An 18,718-nucleotide genomic window follows, 5' to 3' on the forward strand; every position below is an offset into this window, starting at 1 on the left:
ATCTCAGGCATTGTTTGAATACATTTTGGTAATTGATTAAGGCAATAGCACAGATCAACATACACTTGCTTGGGGCCAATTTGCACTTTGGTCTTCCAACGCTATTGATCACATCCTACAAGTGTTAATGACCCACAGATATAACTATATCACGGTCATTCAAATGTCAGACATTTTTCATCATTCATTTGGTTTTATAGTCGTGAGAAGTGTTTTGGGTTCATCTGCAAGAAGACCAGGGGAAAGTGGATCTTCGCAGTTATAATGAACTGTCCCCTTCATGATTCAGTAACTACTGGGGCAGTTCATCAGTATGGGACGGAAACTTTCAGTACTTTCTCCATGGAATTTGAGGGTAGATTTAACCTAAATACATACGTAGCTAGAACTTTTCTCTTTCCTCCTCCCGACTTAGGTATTTCTGGCTGAGCAGCATTTCTTCTAGTCTATATTTAATTTTCACAAAGCACAGCAACCAAAAGCATGTGACTTTCCAGAATGCTGCTGTGACTATGTTTCAAGTCAGAGTTGACAAACATACCATAAGCATCTCAGCTATTAATTAAAGGCAACACAAAAGCCATGGCCGTATTTTCTTCTCTAGACACACTTGGATCCCAGTCAAACTTTGACACTGAGAGAAACACTGCCAAGCAGTTGAGGGCTCTAACCAGGATTTGTGTGGTGATGTGTGATTATCAGTTTACCTGTCAGTTTGTGATGTTTTGGAAACCCTGACATGCACTACATATACACACACAAGTATATACACATATACACACAAGTATATACACATAAGTATGTGGATACCTCTTCAAATTAGTGGATTCGGCTACCACTTTGCGGCTGCGCAGTTGTTGCTCCTAAACCTTTCCACTTCACAATAACAGCACTTACAGTTGACCGGGGCAGCTCTAGCAGGGCAGCTATATTACGAACTGACTTGTTGGAAGGGTGGCATCCTATGACAGTGCCACGTTGAAAGTCACTGAGCTCTTCAGTAAGGCCATTCTACTGCCAATGTTTGTCTATGGAGATTGCATAGCTGTGTGCTCAATTTTAAACACCTGTCAGCAACGGGTGTGGCTGAAATACTGTAGCCGAATCCACTCATTTGAAAGTGTGTCCATATACTTTTGTATATATAGTGTACATATGTGCACCAGGAGGACAGTAAGTCAATAGACTCCCCCACAGTTCTGGCACAGACTGATAACCACTTCTGCTGCACAGACCCGGTTACAGCCTCTTAAGTGCACCACCATCTGAACCAGACTATTACTCACCCAGATACAACGTCTCATCATCCAGCACCCTTTAACCTAACAAGACTGAAGTCCCTGCCAAGTTCATCAGTGTTTTACGTCAACTTCTCTTTAGTAGAGCAGCTATGAGATCATTGTAGTTTCTCAGGTCATTGTGCCCGCGGTGACACACAGGTTGTGTGTGTTAAACCTGCAGCTTAAGCAATGAGCACGCTAACAAACAGGATGTGACACACTGAATATCAACATGAACATCCAGAGGAAGGGAACACATGGAGATCCGGCCATTCACACCCATGGCCATCATCCAAACACAGAGTAAAACTCATAGAACCGTCACACCCGTTTCTGGTTGAAAATGCTTCAATTTTCACTCACTATGATTTTTAAAAATAAGGAAACTTCAACATTGTGTGAGGTTGAATGATAAAACAGATTTTTCTTCTCCTCTCTTCAAATAGTTGAGTATGTTAATTAAATCATACAGGGGTTTTCCTCAGTCTTTGTTGTGAGTACTGCACTAGACGTATGAGATACCAAATCCAGTCTCAGGAATCTCTGGAGATCCCTTCTATCTCCACTGAGTTAGGTCAATCTGCTCTTAGTTTTTTGTCACCTTACTTGTGGAATAATCTCCAAGGCCCTCTAAAGTTGGTTGACTTGGTGCCACTAGGGCAATTCAAAAGGCTGATTGAGGACCTATTTACTGAAGAATGTGTTTGTTTTCAATGACTGTGTTTTGCTTTTAGTGTATTGATGTGAATATTAATGTATATTGATTGATGTGTTTGATGGGTATACAGGGCTCATCTGAGAAAGAGACCTTGGTCTTTAAAATAAAGGTTAAATAAAAATACTAAAAATGAAACAGCTGATACACATTCAAAGTGTGACCAATCTGCCATTCTCATCACTGCCCCAAAGACAGACACCACGCACAGAACACTTACCGAATTGTCTCCCCAGTAGCAAGGCAGTTAATCCCCAACAACAACGGCTCCCTGGGCACCGATGACGTGGACGTTGATTAAGGCAGCCCCTCGCACCTCTCTGATTCAGAGGGGTTGTGTTAAATGTGGAAGACCCATTTCAGTTGAATGCATTCAGTTGTGCAACCGACTAGGTATCCCGTCCTTTCACTTCCTTATTCTTAAATAAAGGTTAAATTAAAAAATTTAAAATTAACGTACATGGGATGGAAAGGAAACTTACACTCAGGACTGTGTGTGTGTGTAACCGATGTGAAAAGTCGAGCCCAGATAGGGGCGAGGAGAGGGACGGAAGCTAAACTGTTACATGTGGAACACATTACTGCATTTGGGAGTAATAACCACATTGAAGCGTGGCATCTATAGCAGGTTGTGCATTCTCTAACCGTGTTATTTGATTTGTCTGTTCTGTACTTGGCAGAAAAGTCTTAGTTCATCCTTTTAATCAACAGTGAGACTATTGCACATTACTCAACTTTCCCATGAATATTGTTATGTCTTTGTTTTATGAATCATCAAACTCAAAGTTTAGTAAATGCAAGAAGGCATAGGACTTTGCATTGACTTTTAGAGAAGTTGACTTGCCAGTCTAAAAGGTGGAAGCACGAGATTCGTCTCAGGATGTTGCCATGGCACTCATCTTTACCATGGTAATACCATGGTAAACAGTCTGAACGTCTGGGTGTGGTCGAGACACACAGAGGGCCGTAGCGACAGCCAGTGGAAATGACAACAAAATAAACTCCACTGAGTAACGGAAAACCATGACATGCTTGGATTCAACAAACTACCATACATGAACATGTAACTGACTTCATGTATACTGAACAAAAATATAAACGCAACATGTAAAGTGTTGGTCCCATGTTTCATGAGCTGAAATAAGACTCCAGAAATGTTCCATATGCACAAAAATCTTATTTCTCTCAAATTTTGTGCCCAAATTTGTTTACGTCCCTGTTAGTGAGCATTTCTCCTTCGCCAAGATAATCCATCCACCTGACAGGTGTGGCATATCAAGAAGCTGATTAAACAGCCTTATCATTACACAGGTGCACCTTCTGCTGGGACAATAAAAGGCCACTCTAAAATGTGCAGTTTTGTCATAAAAACGCCACAGATGCCTCAAGTTGAGGGAGCGTGCAATTGGCATGCTGACTGCAGGAATGTCCACCAGGGCTGATGCCAGATAACGGAATGTTTATTCCTCTACCATAAGCCGCCTCCAACGTCGTTTCAGAGAATTTGTCAGTACGTCCAACCGGCCAAAGAACTGCAGACAACGTGTAACCACGCCAGCCCAGGACCTTCACATCCATCTTCTTCACCTGCGAGATGGTCTGAGACCAGCCACCAGCTGACCAGCTGATAAAACTGTGGGTTTGCACAACCAAAGAATTTCTGCACAAACTGTCAGAAACCATCTCAGGGACGCTGACAGACAGCGTTTATGACATCATGTGGGTGAGCAGTTTGCTGATGTCAATGTTGTGAACAGAGTGCCGCATGGTGGCGGTGGGGTTATGGTATGGGTAGGCACGGTACGGACAACGAACACAATTGCATTTTAGTTGATGACAATTTGAATGCAGACATACCGTGATGAGATCCTGATACCCATTTTCGTTCCATTCATTTTTATTTTAACCTTCATTTAACTAGGCAAGTCAGTTAAGAACCAATTCTTATTTTCAATGATGGCCTAGGAAGCAGCCTGATCAACTCTATGTGAAGGAGATGTGTCATGCTGCATGAGGCAAATGATGGTCACACCAGATACTGACTGGTTTTCTGATCCACGCCCCTGCATTTTTTTTTTAAGGTATCTGTGATCAACCGATTCATATCTGTATTCCCAGTTATGTGAAATCCATAGATTAGGACCTAATGAATTTATTTAATTTGACTGATTTCCTTATATGAACTGTAACTCAGTAAGATCTTTGAAATTGTTGCATGTTGCATTTATATTTGTGTTAAGTGTATAACAAAGCCTTTCCATTGTACGTGGAACATTGGGGCTGCTGGCTGGGCTCACCTGGCTCTACCTCCTTCCTGATTTTGTGGGGTAAAAATGGCTGCGGGTTGACTATGGGTCTATGTCCAGGACATAGTAAAACAAAACACCCGGCTTTGGGCTACGCAATCAATGTCTCGGTGGTAAAGGTAATTTAAGGGCAGTGGTTCTGCCTGCAGGCTCCAGTCAACAGGCGTGCCTCCTGCGGGTCGTTTCTAATGTGGAGCTAGATGAGCCGGGATGGAGCCCTGCCCTCACCACAAGGCCTGTGTCACATTTCAGACTAGACTGTGAAAGCTGCTTCAACCGCCTCGACTGGTGCTGACTCATGCGGACTGACACACACACACACACACACACACACACACACAAGTAGCGGTGTGTCCGTGATATATAGGCCTTAAGGCCAAGACAATAAGAAGACACAGTGGCAGAGTAAATTGAAAGCAAATTGCATGTAACAAATAGTTACGTGACCTACAGCACGGTCAAGCAAGTTAACGTTTCCAACATTTTCGGACTACTAAACAACTATTGATTTAGAACCACGGAGAGTTATCACAAGTCGCAGAGAAAACAGGAACTGCCTCCACTATTCTAGTACCATTTCAACATCATCAAATCACCTATGCTTAGTCTAACACAGTGACAACTAAAAGATTCCAAAAACGATTTAGTCCAATCAACGTAAGCTGAATATGATGTGGCTGTCCATGGCTCTGATTAGTGTGTGTGTGTGTGGTCATGCAAGCAGAAAAAAAAACATGTTGACTCACCCTACATGTAGAGAAACGCCAATGCCATCCTCCTCTCTCATGTTGACGAAATGATCTATCGCTCTGTCATACTGTACACACTTCTAGTTTTGTTGTCCTAGGCTACCTGGGCTACCTGGCTAAAATGCTTGCTTTCATGGCCTTCTACATCTAGCTATATATTGAACTTCCATCCTCTCAGGCCAGGGGCGCAGTGTATAAATTAATGGTTCGATAAGAATTGCCATTGTAATCATTGGCCAGTACGGAGAATTAAGTAAAACCACAACAGTTGAGCTCACCCAGTTTATCTCAATGCTGATTGGCTATTATTTTATACTTTTTTAATCAAGGGAGGCAAAATGCTTGCTGGCTTCCCTTGCATTCAATACTACCGGCGGGCAAACAATGTCATACTCTTTTGGACCAGACAGCATCATACAGAGACAGAGGTGCACTGTTTCGTTCACTCGGATGCTTTCTCCGGTGAGATGCATTCAGCCTCCTACGAATTTAAGAAAAATGATGAAACAGAGAGGCGAAAGATAAATACATATAAAATACATTAAAACATTCCTCTGTAATTTTTTGGGGGGAAGCCTGGCTTCCCTTAGCATCCATGAATACACACACACCTTATATTCCAAAACTTGCTGAGACCACTGTGAATCTCTAAACACTAAAACACACCAGACACATCTGTGATTTAGTTTAGCCCAGACAAGCCCACCCCCATTCATTCTTGGGATTGGGCATAATTGTCTCTTATTAGGTATAAAAACAGATGGAATTAACGGAGGTAATGCAATGTACTCACACAATTTAGTGAACAGGCCAACCATACTGTTAATAGCTTTGAACATGAGGTAATGAGCAGCATGCCAAGACTTGAGGGTGAACTATTTTCCTCGCCCACTTTGCCAGTCATGTCCTTCTCACATTCTCTTGTTATGGAAGCAGAGTCTCAGCCCAGAGTAGGGCCCTAGAAGAAATTCCTCTTGCAGGTTTACATCTCACTGACTATACCTCAACTTTATGGCAATGAGTGGACCAAATAAAACCTAGATAAATCTATCCTTGGCACCGGACAAAAGGAGAACTAGCATAGATCGAGTCTATCTTACATTCTCAAACAGCTCAACAACAGAATAGCACTTCAAGGCTCTGAATTACACTTCAACCAGTTGAATCAAAAGATAGAGATTGAAAATAATATGTTCAAAATAAAAGTGATGGTCCAGTGAAAATGCCTATTTTAAATCTGCAGTGTTTACACTGGCTGTCTCCTGGCTGTGTAATGTTAACAGTGTTCGGAGCATCGTTCTAGTTAATGGGTGTATTTAAGCTGTGTTGGAGCGTGAGACTTTTGACAGACTACAGGTGTTAAAACTATGTACCGCAGCTGGAGAATCAAACGCACGGTTTATCAGACCTATGCAGCAGACTCACCCCCCATGTTTATTACATGAGCTTTACCTCACACACACACACACACACACACACACACAACTATCCTCACACAGCACAGGACCCATGTTCCATTCTCCTCTTTTACCCTGCTGCTACTCTCTGGTTATCTATGCATAGTCACTTTAACTCTACCTTCATGTACATATTACCTCAATTACCTCGACTAACCTGTGCCCCCGCACATTGACTGGTACCCCCTGTATATAGCCTTGCTACAGTTACTTTACTGCTGCTCTTTAACTATTTAAAAAAAAATATTATTCTTAATTTTTTTACGTACCTATTATCTACTTAACACTTTTTTTTCTTAAAACGGCATTGTTGGTTAAGGGCTTGTTAGTAAGCATTTGTAAGGTCTACACTGGTTGTTTTCGGCGCATGTGACAAATAGAATTTGATTGCTGCTTAATTGGACACTGGGTTGGGTTTGTATTGTCATTAAACGAGCACTGATTGTCTCTACAGTACTGATTGCCTAGTATTGTTTGCAGTGTGGCATCATTGGAGGAAAGGGCACTCACTGATCATTTAAAATGGGGTTTTGTATGAGAAATTATTCATATTCACATTGCCAATGGAAATATATGTACAAATTATAAATGTACATTTATAAAAGGAGGTTACACCACAGTATTGGTAGGCGACTCCAGCACAGAACATTTCATTTTTATATCATTGTGCTGCGACTGGCATACAGAAGAGTTCCAAAATGAAAGAGTTCATATCACACAGGTGTGTGATTGAGTGAGTAGAAAATATAATTGATGCAGTATGTCATTATTTGAACTATATTTGATTGCTTGGATCAAACAGGTCCAGGTTTTCTTCAAATTTCCAAATTAATATAGTGGAAGCTTCCTGACATCGAGGACCTATATGCTAGGAGGTGTCAGAGGAAGGCCCAAAAAAATTGTCAAAGACTCCATTCACCCAAGTCATAGACTGTTCTCTCTGCTACCGCACGGCAAGCGGTACCGGAGCACCACGTCTAGGTCCAAAAGGCTCCTTAACAGCTTCCACCCCCAAGCCATGACCCCCCCCTTTGTTTTTATACTGCTGCTACTCGCTGTTTATTATCTATGCATAGACACGTTACAAATTACCTCAACTAACCTGTACCCCCACACATTGACTCGGTACCCCCTGTATATAGCCTCGTAATTGTTATGTAATTTTCTTGTGTTACTTTTTGATATTATTTCATTTATTTTTTCACTTTAGTTTACTTAGTAAATATTTTCTTAACTCTATTTCTTGAACTGCATTGTTGGTTAAGGGATTGTAAGTAAGCACTTCAAGGTAAGTTGTATTCAGCGCATGTGACAAATAACATTTGATTTACTGTGTTTGTCATATTCCACCTTGTTCTAAAATCTTTATTCCACTAAGATACAGGTTCATTATCTTCTCATTGTCTCACTTTCAAACGGTAGTAGTAAACACACCGGCCAACCATGTGGTCTTGATTAAACAGGTCCTATGTGGCCTTATGTGGAACACAGCACTGGTCAGGTTGACCCACTGTCGGGAGCATTTTTATTGCCCTCAGTGATGTGCACCTTCCAGCCTTGGATTGACCACAAAGATGGCAGGGTTACAGTCTGCATCCAGATGAGCACCAATAGATCTTGCTGACAAAAAAACAGAGGACATGTATGATGAGCCCTGCGACTTCTAAACCACATGTAAAGCGCAACATGTAGCCTACATTATGCAGTCAAAAAAGGAAACATAAATGAATCAGGCGTGTGGGTGAGACATAGATTGAAACAGTTGCAACTAATATGGAAATGAGTGGAAATTGGTTGGCCACGTGTTACGGGTAAGGAGGCTCGCAAGACACTTTCTGTTCCTGCCACAGAGAACCCATGTGACAAGAGATGCCACATCTTCTAGCAGTCTCCTGTCAGCAGTCTGAACCACATCTATACCTGCCACATAGCTCCTAGTTAGACCAGCAGGAGACTAGCTGGATTTTAGTGGATAATGGAAAGTTTCAGGGACAAGTAGGCTGAGATAGAAAGGAATCTTTACAGATGACACAATTGAGGTGGACGGTTTCCTGTTAAAACACTTACATGATAGTAATAGGCCTACCTGTGGGGGACAATGTGCTCAGTTAATTTACCAAGTCATAGGCCTACTACACTTGAAGCTTCAAATACAAAACAACTTTTAGTTTATTCTACCATTCACACTTGCATTTTCATGTGGCACAGCATCCTACCATTATATAGGCACAGAATGGAGCGTGAACAATGGTGTGCAATGGTGTGCACTCTTAGAATGTGCACTCGATCTATTCATTTAAAAGCATTATTCGGCTGTCCCCAAAGGATAACCCTTTTGGCTTCCATGTAGACCCCTTTCTACAAAGTCTTACATGGAACTCAAAATGGTTCTACCTGGAACCAAAATAGGTTATGCTATGGGGACAGCCAAAAAAAACCTTTGGAACCCTTAAAAAAAAGGTTTTATAAGTGTGTGTTTGTGTGTTTTAACAGGAAGAGGTCCTGTCTAAAACCTTATGTAGAAAGGAAGCCAAGCCTGAGTGTGTCTGCTAAATAAACACCTCAGTGAATCAGGAGAACTTACTGGAGTCTATTGGAACTGGGGAAAACAGGAGAAGCAGAGAAAGAAGTATAACCTATTTTCATTGGGCCACTGTACAAAAGAGGGAGGTCAAATACTTAATCTATAATAATCCTATTCATACAGAAATGATTCCAATTTTCAAATGTGATCTATCAATGACATTCTGTCAGTGTAGGCTGTAAATGTTTTTATTGTAGACAACAATAAATAATATAGCATGACATGCAAATTGAATATGCAGCAAAATAACATAATATCAATCATTTAGGCCTATTGGGCACTAAAGTAGAATTCTGGTTTAATTCAAATTTACAATGGAAACCCTGACATCTTACCTGCTAACAAGAACGTCGGCAACAGAATGCAGTAGAGCAGTCCACATACCACCTGAAGCTCCATGAGCGCGCGTCCCAAATGCACTGCTTAGCTCCAGTCTACAGTCCCGCTGACATTCCTCGACGGAACGTTAAATTCCACCCAATTAATTTTAATAAACCCAGTCCGCAATAATTGTTCATGGTTTTCAAATTGTCTTTTGAACCGATAAAATAAAGCGGTGCGGTCATTCCACTAGGCAGACATATGACTTCCAAAAGTAATATTTTTCAAGTTTCCTGAGGTTCTTGTTCTGTAAATCCACAAGACATCTCCACCTCACATTTCGGGGATATAAAGTGTATTCGCACGAAATTGTAAACAAAACTAACTACCAGCTCTCCCGTATTGAAACAACTCTCCTCTCTTGCCGCCCCTTGGACTGAATATTTCATGTAAAGCAATATCTTCATGGAAAAAGTGATTCACCAGTAGGCCTACTGCAACAGTTGAACTGTTCTTTCAATCGCTGTAAATCCAATTCACTCTCACTGGGTTGGCATTTCCTCAGATTTTTTTTCTCTCTCTTCATAACCTAACTAACAATTTTAAGGTGTGTTTTTGAAAGCAACATGTCCACGAAGAAGACTATCTCACAAGCATACACAATTAATGTATGGTAATTTCGAAAGAAACGAATACATTTTCAGCCTTTTCAGCTATTCTATATCATAGTTAACGCATGTTTGAAGATCTCACTGTCACCACCATCGCCTGCGATTTTCCTATTTGAAAGAGCACGTTGTCGTTTTGCGTTGACACATGACACTTACAAACTTTAGCCCATAGCAGGAAATTATAAGTGAAATGTTGCTATGCGACACTCCTTCAGCAACATGCTAATAAATAGCCCTACCTTAACTGCGCAGTAAACCAGTAGTCTATGAATTTTGAGATTATACACCCGAAAACTCGTACTCGGTAATCTTTTGAAAAAGTTTCACACTGCTGTAACCTGCTTGAAATTGATTCTAAATCTTCTAAATAAAAATTGTCTGGTAAATCATTAGCGTCCTCTAGCGGTACACCAAGCCCAACTCATCTATGTTGCCAACTCATTTTCAGGATAAATTGCTAGAGGCAGGTTGATTTGTTGCTAAAAGTTGCTAAATGACGTTGTGATGTCATTGCGTGATAACGTAAAACTACGTCAGTACAGACTCCCACTCCCACAGGTACAGAGACTCCCACTCTTTTCTGTACTTCTGGCTGTACAGTTTTGATTGAAACTTGTTGATTGATGTTGTAAGTTCTGTTCAAGATCAAACATTCGTTACCAACTATATTCATTGGGTTTGGCTCGTCGAACCCGTGCTACTGCTGTTGCAGTCAGCCAACAATGATTTGCAATTTGCTGAAAATGCTGCTGGCCTGCTGCAGACGTCACTCACAATGCACTTTTTCAGCCAGGCACGTGTATTGTGACAGTGTGTGACAGAAATAAATATTTTTTTTGTGTCATTTAGAGGGAAAATGCGTCCATTTTAGCGTTTGACACACTTTTCAAAAGTTGATAAAAGTTCCAAATAAAGTTTTAAAGGTAGCTAAATGTGTTACTAAGTTGCCAGGTATGAGTCAGTTCTCTGTTTGCCCTGCGAGGTGGGACAGAGCCCGTATATACAAAAATTGCATTTACCACTTATTGCTTAGCTAATAAAAAATACATAGTATACAATCTGTGACTCGTTGTCATATTTATCCTGATACCAGATTCGAATTGACGCGACTAACACAGGGTAGACTGAAAAGTTGCTAAATCTAGCAACAAAATTGCTAAATTGGCATCACTGCAACTCACTGCAACAATTTACAACATCAAGTAGTAAACCCTCTTCAAATAATTTCCATAAAAAGGGGAACCTACAATAATCTCAAAAATACATGGCCAAAAAGAAAACCATCACCAACTCAAATATAGAAATAGCATAGCATTGACAATAAAATTAAAATAAAACTATTTTCTCTGCATGCAAATACAAATTATACATGAGGGATTGTAACATGTTGATTCAATGAAGGGATTCCATTAAACTGGTCATATTGTCAACAATGCAGAACGGTGCATCATTCAGAAGCATACATCTATTTTCCATAAAATATAGGCCTATGTTTAAATTTTCAAACTAGTTTTCATTGGCAAGGCAGAAATCGTTTTAGAAAAAGCAATCACCTTTGCACAAGAAAACACAGAATCCTACTTTTTTTTTTGCCTTCGGCCAGAACCGAGCACCTGGCTCACGCGATCATGTCTACAGCTTTTTTGTATTTTAGCTAACCTGAACTCTTTTCCTAACCTTAACCTAAATGTCATGACCAACGTAAATGCTTCTAAAATGCTGCGTAAATTATCCTAAACCAGCCCGGCCCAAATGAAATGTAATCAACGCTAATACGGGAATGATTAAAATTCCCTCAATCACAAAACAGTTTCTAAACCGCAAGTAAATCGACAATGGACCTGATCCGACAGCTCAGAGCCTCTGTCTGCTCTTTTCTGTCCATAAGAAACATGCACTGGCCAATCTTTGAAACAGAGCGGGAGAAGGGTGTGGCTTATGAAGGTCACGTGTCTATTTCGCGCGAAAATGTGTTGCATGTTCCGGTCATAGCGACTTTGAGCAAGCCTTCATATATACCTCGGTAGCTCAACCTGCTGAGTTGAAATTGATTTATCGTTTGGCCAGTCGTCTTTCCTGACCAGAAGATAATTGTGTGGTTCTAGATTGACATCATTATGTCTCAGGCGCGGGTCACCGATTTCTACGTCAAGAGAAAGAAAGATGATAGTGGGGCTGCGCATGGTGATGGCAATAAAACGCAAGTTGTGGACACTGAAACAAATAAGCCATGCACAAGATCAACTCGGTCGAAAAGCAAGAATGCGGTACCTACAACAAAGGTTATGATAAAGAATTCAAAATCAACATGTTCTGAAAACCGTGTACAAGATGAGTTTTGGAGGGTTATTGAGGAGGCGACTTCGGTCGATGAGGTGGAGAGCGTGTCTGCTGTGCTGGCGAGGACCGACTCGGAAAAACAAACACTTTTCTCCAGCCCTCGTACTCCCAAGAGGACCTCTACAGAAGCTGAATTCGATCTTGGGTCAGCTGTATTTTCAACTACTGCTGAACATAGCACAGCAAAGAAGCGTCTTCGGATCGAGGCAAATAAACACGCCATCGCTGCAGGGACATGTCCTGAGCCGGTTAAAGCTGTAAAGAAGTCGGTCAGAAAGAAATTGATTCTCGTCAAAGACGACGAACCGGTAATGTTGGCGCATTTTCGTAGGCCGCCATGGCTCGTTGGCCAAAGCCTATGGGGTCATTCAATTTTTTTCCTGCGTAAATTAAGGTCTGTGTGGTAAACACATGCTTAGATCTTATAACTAACTACGTGTTGTTCTAAGACAATCTTCATCAACTAACGTCACTTTCATGTAGGCTAAATAAAACAAGCACAGGCTTAATAAAATAATGGTTAGCTAGCTAGACATCATAAACTAGACACAACGAAAGACCTCACAATGTTTGGCTAAGGAATTTGAAGACAAATTGGGAAGGGGGCTGAATATTTATGAGTTACCGCTGAATCCTTTTTTTATTTTACCAGGCAACCCACTCTCTGGCTAAAGATGTCCCGCAGGTACCCTATCCACTACCTGTTGATAAAGAATCAAAGAATTTCCTCAATCGCAGTGCCAACAATTCCCCAACACTCAAGCCACATGTTCAGGGCAGCACAAAACCAAAAGAGGGGCACAAGGTACAGTATTGTTGGTGGCTTATGCTTTCACCTTTGCTCTTCACTGTTATGTCTACACACCTGGCCACAATTCAATTCTCTGAGATTGTTTCATTTTATCTAATCAAGTTACTCTTTAGTCATACCATAATGGACATAATCCTCACAAATGTTTCAATGGCATTGTCTTTCTACCACAGACTTTCTCCAAAGAGGATGTTGCGGCCCTCAAGTTCCGCCTTAAGAAGATACAGGGCCAGACACGGAAAACTGAGAACCTGCCCTCGACGCCCCCCGAGTCTACTGCTACTGCCCCAGACCTGAAGACAAAGCTAGCCTGTGTGAAAGAGCTTGCTGCTAAGGCACAACACAGGAAGGAGGATAGGTTGGCAGAGGCCAGCTCTACTGAAGAAAATAATCGGCCACAAACCGAGGATGGGTGAGGATGAAACAAGTATTTCAATTTTAGGGGTCTTAGTTGGGAAACGGTGTTATTTGAAGAGGCTTTTGTAGTGGCTTTGATTATAACTAATCATTTGTCCTGATCTGTAATATGTTCTTTTTCAGAGATAAGCTCCCAGCCTATCAGCGGTACCATACTCTTGCCCAGGATGTTCCCCCTGGCCTCACCCTGCCCTTCAAGTACAAACTGCTTGCTGGAATGTTCCGTAGCATGGACACCATAGTGGGAATGCTCTTCAACCGCTCCGAGGCTGTTACCTTTGCCAAAGTGAAGCAGGGTGTCCAGGACATGATGCACAAGTATGGCGCAAACTATAATTATCTAATTGGATGATAAGTAGAAATCCACAGGAAGGAGCAGCAGAAATATTCATTACTTTTCCTTTTAATTTCACAGGCGCTTTGAGGAGACCCATGTGGGCCAGATTAAGACAGTCTATCCTGCGGCCTACCATTTCCGCCAGGAGAGAAACATTCCTACCTTTAGTGCTACAGTGAAGAAGTCGAGCTACCAGCTCACAGTGGAGCCTGTCATTGAAGCTGGTGAGGGGGAGGTCTCATGATGCTTTGTATTCTTTCAATACAGATGAGTGTATTTAAATAACTGCTGATACGACTGGTTCTCCTAATGTCTGTTTTTGTTCCTCAGATAAGAGCAAGGCAGTGCTGGCTGCTTCCCGCCTGTTAGAGAGGAGACGTATCTTCCACCAAAACCTAATCAGCATTGTGAAAGGGCATCATGAGGTAGGCACCATTTATACGAGAGAATATTCTCTAACTGTATACTTTTGAGTTGACCCGACTTGGTAACCAATCTGTATATGTTGTCTTTAGGCATTCCTTGCCAAGTTGAATCCTCCTATTAGAGTCCCAGATGACAAGCTTACCCGCTGGCACCCTCGCTTCAATGTGGATGAGGTGCCCAATGTCCTGCCCAGTGAGCTGCCCCAGCCCCCACAGGAAGCTGAGAAGCTAACCACTGCCCAGGAGGTTCTGGACAAGGCCCGCTCCATGATGACCCCTAAGGTACTTACTGACCAGTCTGTCCAGCATTCTCCACACATCCAACCCTTACACACACACACACACGGGGAGGTGCCAGTACAGTCAATGTGCGGGGGCACCAGTTGAGTTAGTATGTACATGTAGGTAGCGTTATTAAAGTGACTATGCATAGATGAGAGACTGGCAGTGGTGTGGAGAGGGACAATGCAAATAGGTGTTCAATTGTCTTATGGTTTGGGGGTAGAAGCTGTTTAGAAGCCTCTTGGACCTAGACTTGGCGCTCTGGTACTGCTTGCTGTGCTGTAGTAGAGAGGACAGTCTGACTAGGGTGGCTGGAGTCTTTGACAATTTTTAGGGCCTTTCACTGACACCGCCTGGTATAGAAGTCCTGGATGGCATGAAGCTTGTCCCCAGTGATGTACTGGGCAGTTCACACTACCCTCTGTAGTGCCTTGCGGTCGGAGGCGTACCAGTTGCCACTATCCACTGATTATGATTTGTATACTGTATATCCTATAGTGTGCTTCTACTTTATTTTATTGCACTGTTGCAGGAGCTTGCAAGTAAGCATTTCGCTGCATGTTTTATACTTGCTGTGAACTGTATGTGCTGAATAAACCTGGATTTGATTGGGCTCTAGTTTTAAAGGGCATTAATTTAAATTGCATTGTTTGGTATTAACCATTTTGCTGTTTGCAGATGGAGAAAGCGCTGGCCAACATGGCTCTGAAGACTGCAGAGATGGTCTGTGTAAAAGAGCAAGAGCCTGTTCCACAAACTCCTGTGGCTCCTGCTGAAACTCACAGTGCCCTCAAAGGGGTGTCTCAGTCCCTGCTGGAGAGGGTAGGTCACCCTGCTGTTTAACTTAGGACAAATGATAAAATGTGTGTATGTAGTAGTGTGACTTATGCAGTGAGGACTGGGACTGATCCTTCTTTCGTTATAGATCCGAGCAAAGGAGGCTCAGAAGCTCCAAGCTGCCATGACCCGGAACCCTCAGCAGGAGGAGCGCCTTGTGATGATGTCACGGCTGGAAGAGCTGGCTCGGATCCTGCGTAACGTCTTTGTGGCAGAGAAGAAACCCGCACTGATCATGGAGGTGGCCTGTAACCGGATGGTCTCTAGTTACCGCTCTGCCCTGAGCACAGGTGAGCTATCTGAAGAAATGCCTGATATGAAATCCTATATTTTTTTTACTTTAAAAAAATCCCTTGGTTTGCAGCAGTTCTGACATTGACTGACATGAAATATTTTTAGGTGATATGGAGCTGCACCTTCGGCTGCTGGCAGAACTGACTCCTGAATGGCTTACCATTCACACAATTAGAAAGGACTTCTATCTCAAGTTGATCAAGACCATGAACCTGAATGTGGTACTGGAGAAACTGAAGCAGAAGACCAAAGAGGAAGAAAGGCTTTGAAGCCTTTGAGTATATAATGCAATTTGTACCTTAAGTCTTTTAGTGATTGGACAATGCAGGGCTGGTTTGTTTACTTTAAACATTATTTTTTTTTAGCAAGTTCAACTGCTTTTACCGACTCAATAAGCTTGTATATTTTAATGTGTATAGACAAATGCTGTGTTCAATGATACTGACTAATTTTGTGGGTGGTGTTACAGTTGTGGGAGACTGTTGATTAGGTAGTATTCTGACACCGTTGTCCTAGTTTTGTAATAAAAACGTTCTAGTTCACAGACAGGTTTAATATACTTGCCCTGTGTTTAATCCTTTTTTTTAAAGCTACATAAAGCTACATACACACTAGCGTTGGAGTAAAAATATTTTGACCCTGAACAAACTGCCTTTTGTTTTTGCTTGCACACGGGATTTCCATCAAGCAAGTTCTTATTCTATGTAGTGCACAATGAAAAGCATTCCTATGTAAAAATGGTCTCATTACAGTTGAGTGGATTATTTGGAATTATTTTGACCTCAATACTGCACCAGGGAGAAAAGGGTATTTGGCTTCAGCTTTTCAACCCCACTGAGCTCAATGACCACCCATTACCTCTGCATTCTGTTTCTTCATGAGCTCACAGGCAGCATACAGGGTTCCTGACAGAGTTACTGAGTAATATGGAGGCATTATCATTGACACTGGCCTCAACAAAGACGGGTAATGCCAATGAAACACTGTTCCCTTAAATCAATATATTTTTGTCATACTGTCCACTCATTTGAACAAAATACACCCAATGAACAGTGAAATGCCTCACCTCCAGTGGCTAGTAAATCATTAAGCACTTTCTGTTCTGGAGCCACTGCATCCTCCTGGATCTTAACCTCAGCCTGATGAAGGAATATTAATTGAAAAGGGGAAAAAATGGTAGGGTCCAATACATATGTACTTTTCAGAGGCTTGGAGCTGTGATATGAAAGGACAGAAAGGTGTAGGAGGTAATACAGCGGTCATCACCAGCCAATTTCACCTCTCCATACTCCAGATTGTGTGCCACAGACAGTGTAGGCCCTGGGAGCTTTCCCATCTTCCGGACCAGCACAAATCCCACTCCTAACCTCTGGGCTAGAAGGGATCCGAAGAGAAACCCCTGAGCAGCCAGACATACAGGACATAGATCACTGTTAGAACACAGTGACAATCCATGGTGTTGAAGGAAATATGTGGTTATATGACAGCTGCAGTTGTAACCTTCAAAGAGCTCAGAATTGCCTAATTCCCAGACAGCGAACGAATTGGGGAGCTGCATGATGTCCTCAGTGACACATGCTCCAGTCCCATTGCCTCTCATGTCAACGTTCCACAGGAGCTGCATATGACTGGGTGACATGGGCTGCTTATATACAGGCAGCCCAATTCTGATATTTTTTTCCCACCAGATCTGATTGACCAAATTGGGCGGCCTGTCGTAAAAACACAGCCGTGGGGACTCGCCATCAATCAGTGCTACTTGGGGATGCGTCTGCCTCACGTTCTTCAAAAAGATCGATGACTGTCGTCAGTGCACCCGGGTTTTTGAGAATTGGACAGATGTCTCTGTGTGACAGACACAAACATATTCACAGCTGTTGAAATAAACAATCTAACTAGCAATCCCTTTACATCGAGCCTGTCAACATAGCTAGCTAGCTACTACAAAATAGTATTACAAGAATGCATGTTCTTTAGAATAGAGCGCTAGCATTGCGAAGATGGCTAGCTAGGTAACACAGCACAAATGTAGCGCTAGCTAGCTAATCTTATTGCGGTAATCTATCATACACTGCCTACCTGAAAAGTATTAATTTGCTTGGGAAATCAGGAAAATGTTTTGTGACATTATTTTGCTTCTCTCGTGTGCACTGCCATTGCTAACTGTGCGTTAGCTGCCTGTTGACTCGTGTGTGGTGTGGATCTTGAGGCAAAAAGTCAGATGCCTGTTGGTGTCGTGACAAAATCCGGGTCGTCACTAGTTAGCACAGCCACAAATCAAATGTTAAACTTAACCCTAACTACACTGCCAACCGCATGCTTAACCTTAAATTAAGACCAAAAAGCTAATTTCATGAATTTTTACGACATAGTCCCTTGACCTTGTAGATGTGCTATCTAGAGGAAACCCCAAATCAGTGATGTTCGTTGACTTCGACACATCGATTGGATTTCCACTAGATTTGACAGCCACAAAGTCAGAATTGGCTGCCAATATCGTAAAGATCTGACAACAAAAATGTGCTTTTGGGTCGTAATTTAAGGTTAGACATACGGTTAGCAGTGTGGCTAAGGTTTAAAATTAAATGTTCAAAATATACATTGTAGAAATAAGCTGGGTTTAGCCATAATTTAATTATTATTAATTAGAATAATTCCTCTCATAATAGTGAGAGGAATGTCGAGGCATCACCCAAGTAGGTGCTTCACAGAGTGGAAGAGGAGAATTCCAGTGGCTATTTGACTCAGGCTGGTTCACAGACTTGCCCTGTACAAGATCAACAGCAAACTCCATCACCATCATTTACCATCCTCTGACCAGTTCCATCCTCTCAAACCATGAACTGACCCTCTCCATCTGCAGAGTATGCAGCATTCAAAGACTTGGACTCT

At 42.0% G+C, this 18,718-nt stretch overlaps 2 protein-coding genes and 1 long non-coding RNA gene across 3 annotated transcripts in view; 1 reads left to right on the plus strand and 2 right to left on the minus strand.

Annotated features, from left to right (window-relative positions):
* Window positions 1–11,948, minus strand: part of LOC110526294 (piezo-type mechanosensitive ion channel component 1) — a 73,973-nt gene extending 62,025 nt beyond the window's left edge. The window contains exon 1 of the mRNA XM_021607119.3: window positions 9,427–11,948. Coding sequence (XP_021462794.3) covers window positions 9,427–9,490 — 64 coding nt within the window. The 5' untranslated portion in view covers window positions 9,491–11,948. The remainder of the gene's footprint in view (window positions 1–9,426) is intronic.
* A 62-nt stretch (window positions 11,949–12,010) lies between these two features.
* LOC110526297 (DNA replication factor Cdt1) lies at window positions 12,011–16,474 on the plus strand. The gene is made up of 10 exons (XM_021607123.3): window positions 12,011–12,731; window positions 13,076–13,228; window positions 13,408–13,646; window positions 13,775–13,969; window positions 14,067–14,212; window positions 14,319–14,413; window positions 14,504–14,695; window positions 15,374–15,517; window positions 15,621–15,822; window positions 15,932–16,474. The coding sequence occupies exons 1-10, from the start codon at window positions 12,201–12,203 to the stop codon at window positions 16,093–16,095; spliced, it is 2,061 nt and encodes a 686-aa protein (XP_021462798.3). The 5' UTR covers window positions 12,011–12,200; the 3' UTR covers window positions 16,096–16,474.
* Window positions 16,178–18,074, minus strand: LOC110526938 (uncharacterized). The gene is made up of 2 exons (XR_016496790.1): window positions 17,906–18,074; window positions 16,178–17,671 (listed from the first exon to the last, which is right to left on the minus strand). It is a non-coding gene; the product is annotated as an uncharacterized LOC110526938 (long non-coding RNA).
* Window positions 18,075–18,718: the final 644 nt, after the last annotated feature.

The sequence above is a fragment of the Oncorhynchus mykiss genome, chromosome 6, assembly GCF_057628025.1.
Source record: "Oncorhynchus mykiss isolate SJ-2025 chromosome 6, ASM5762802v1, whole genome shotgun sequence".
NCBI classification, from domain to species: Eukaryota; Metazoa; Chordata; class Actinopteri; order Salmoniformes; family Salmonidae; genus Oncorhynchus; species Oncorhynchus mykiss.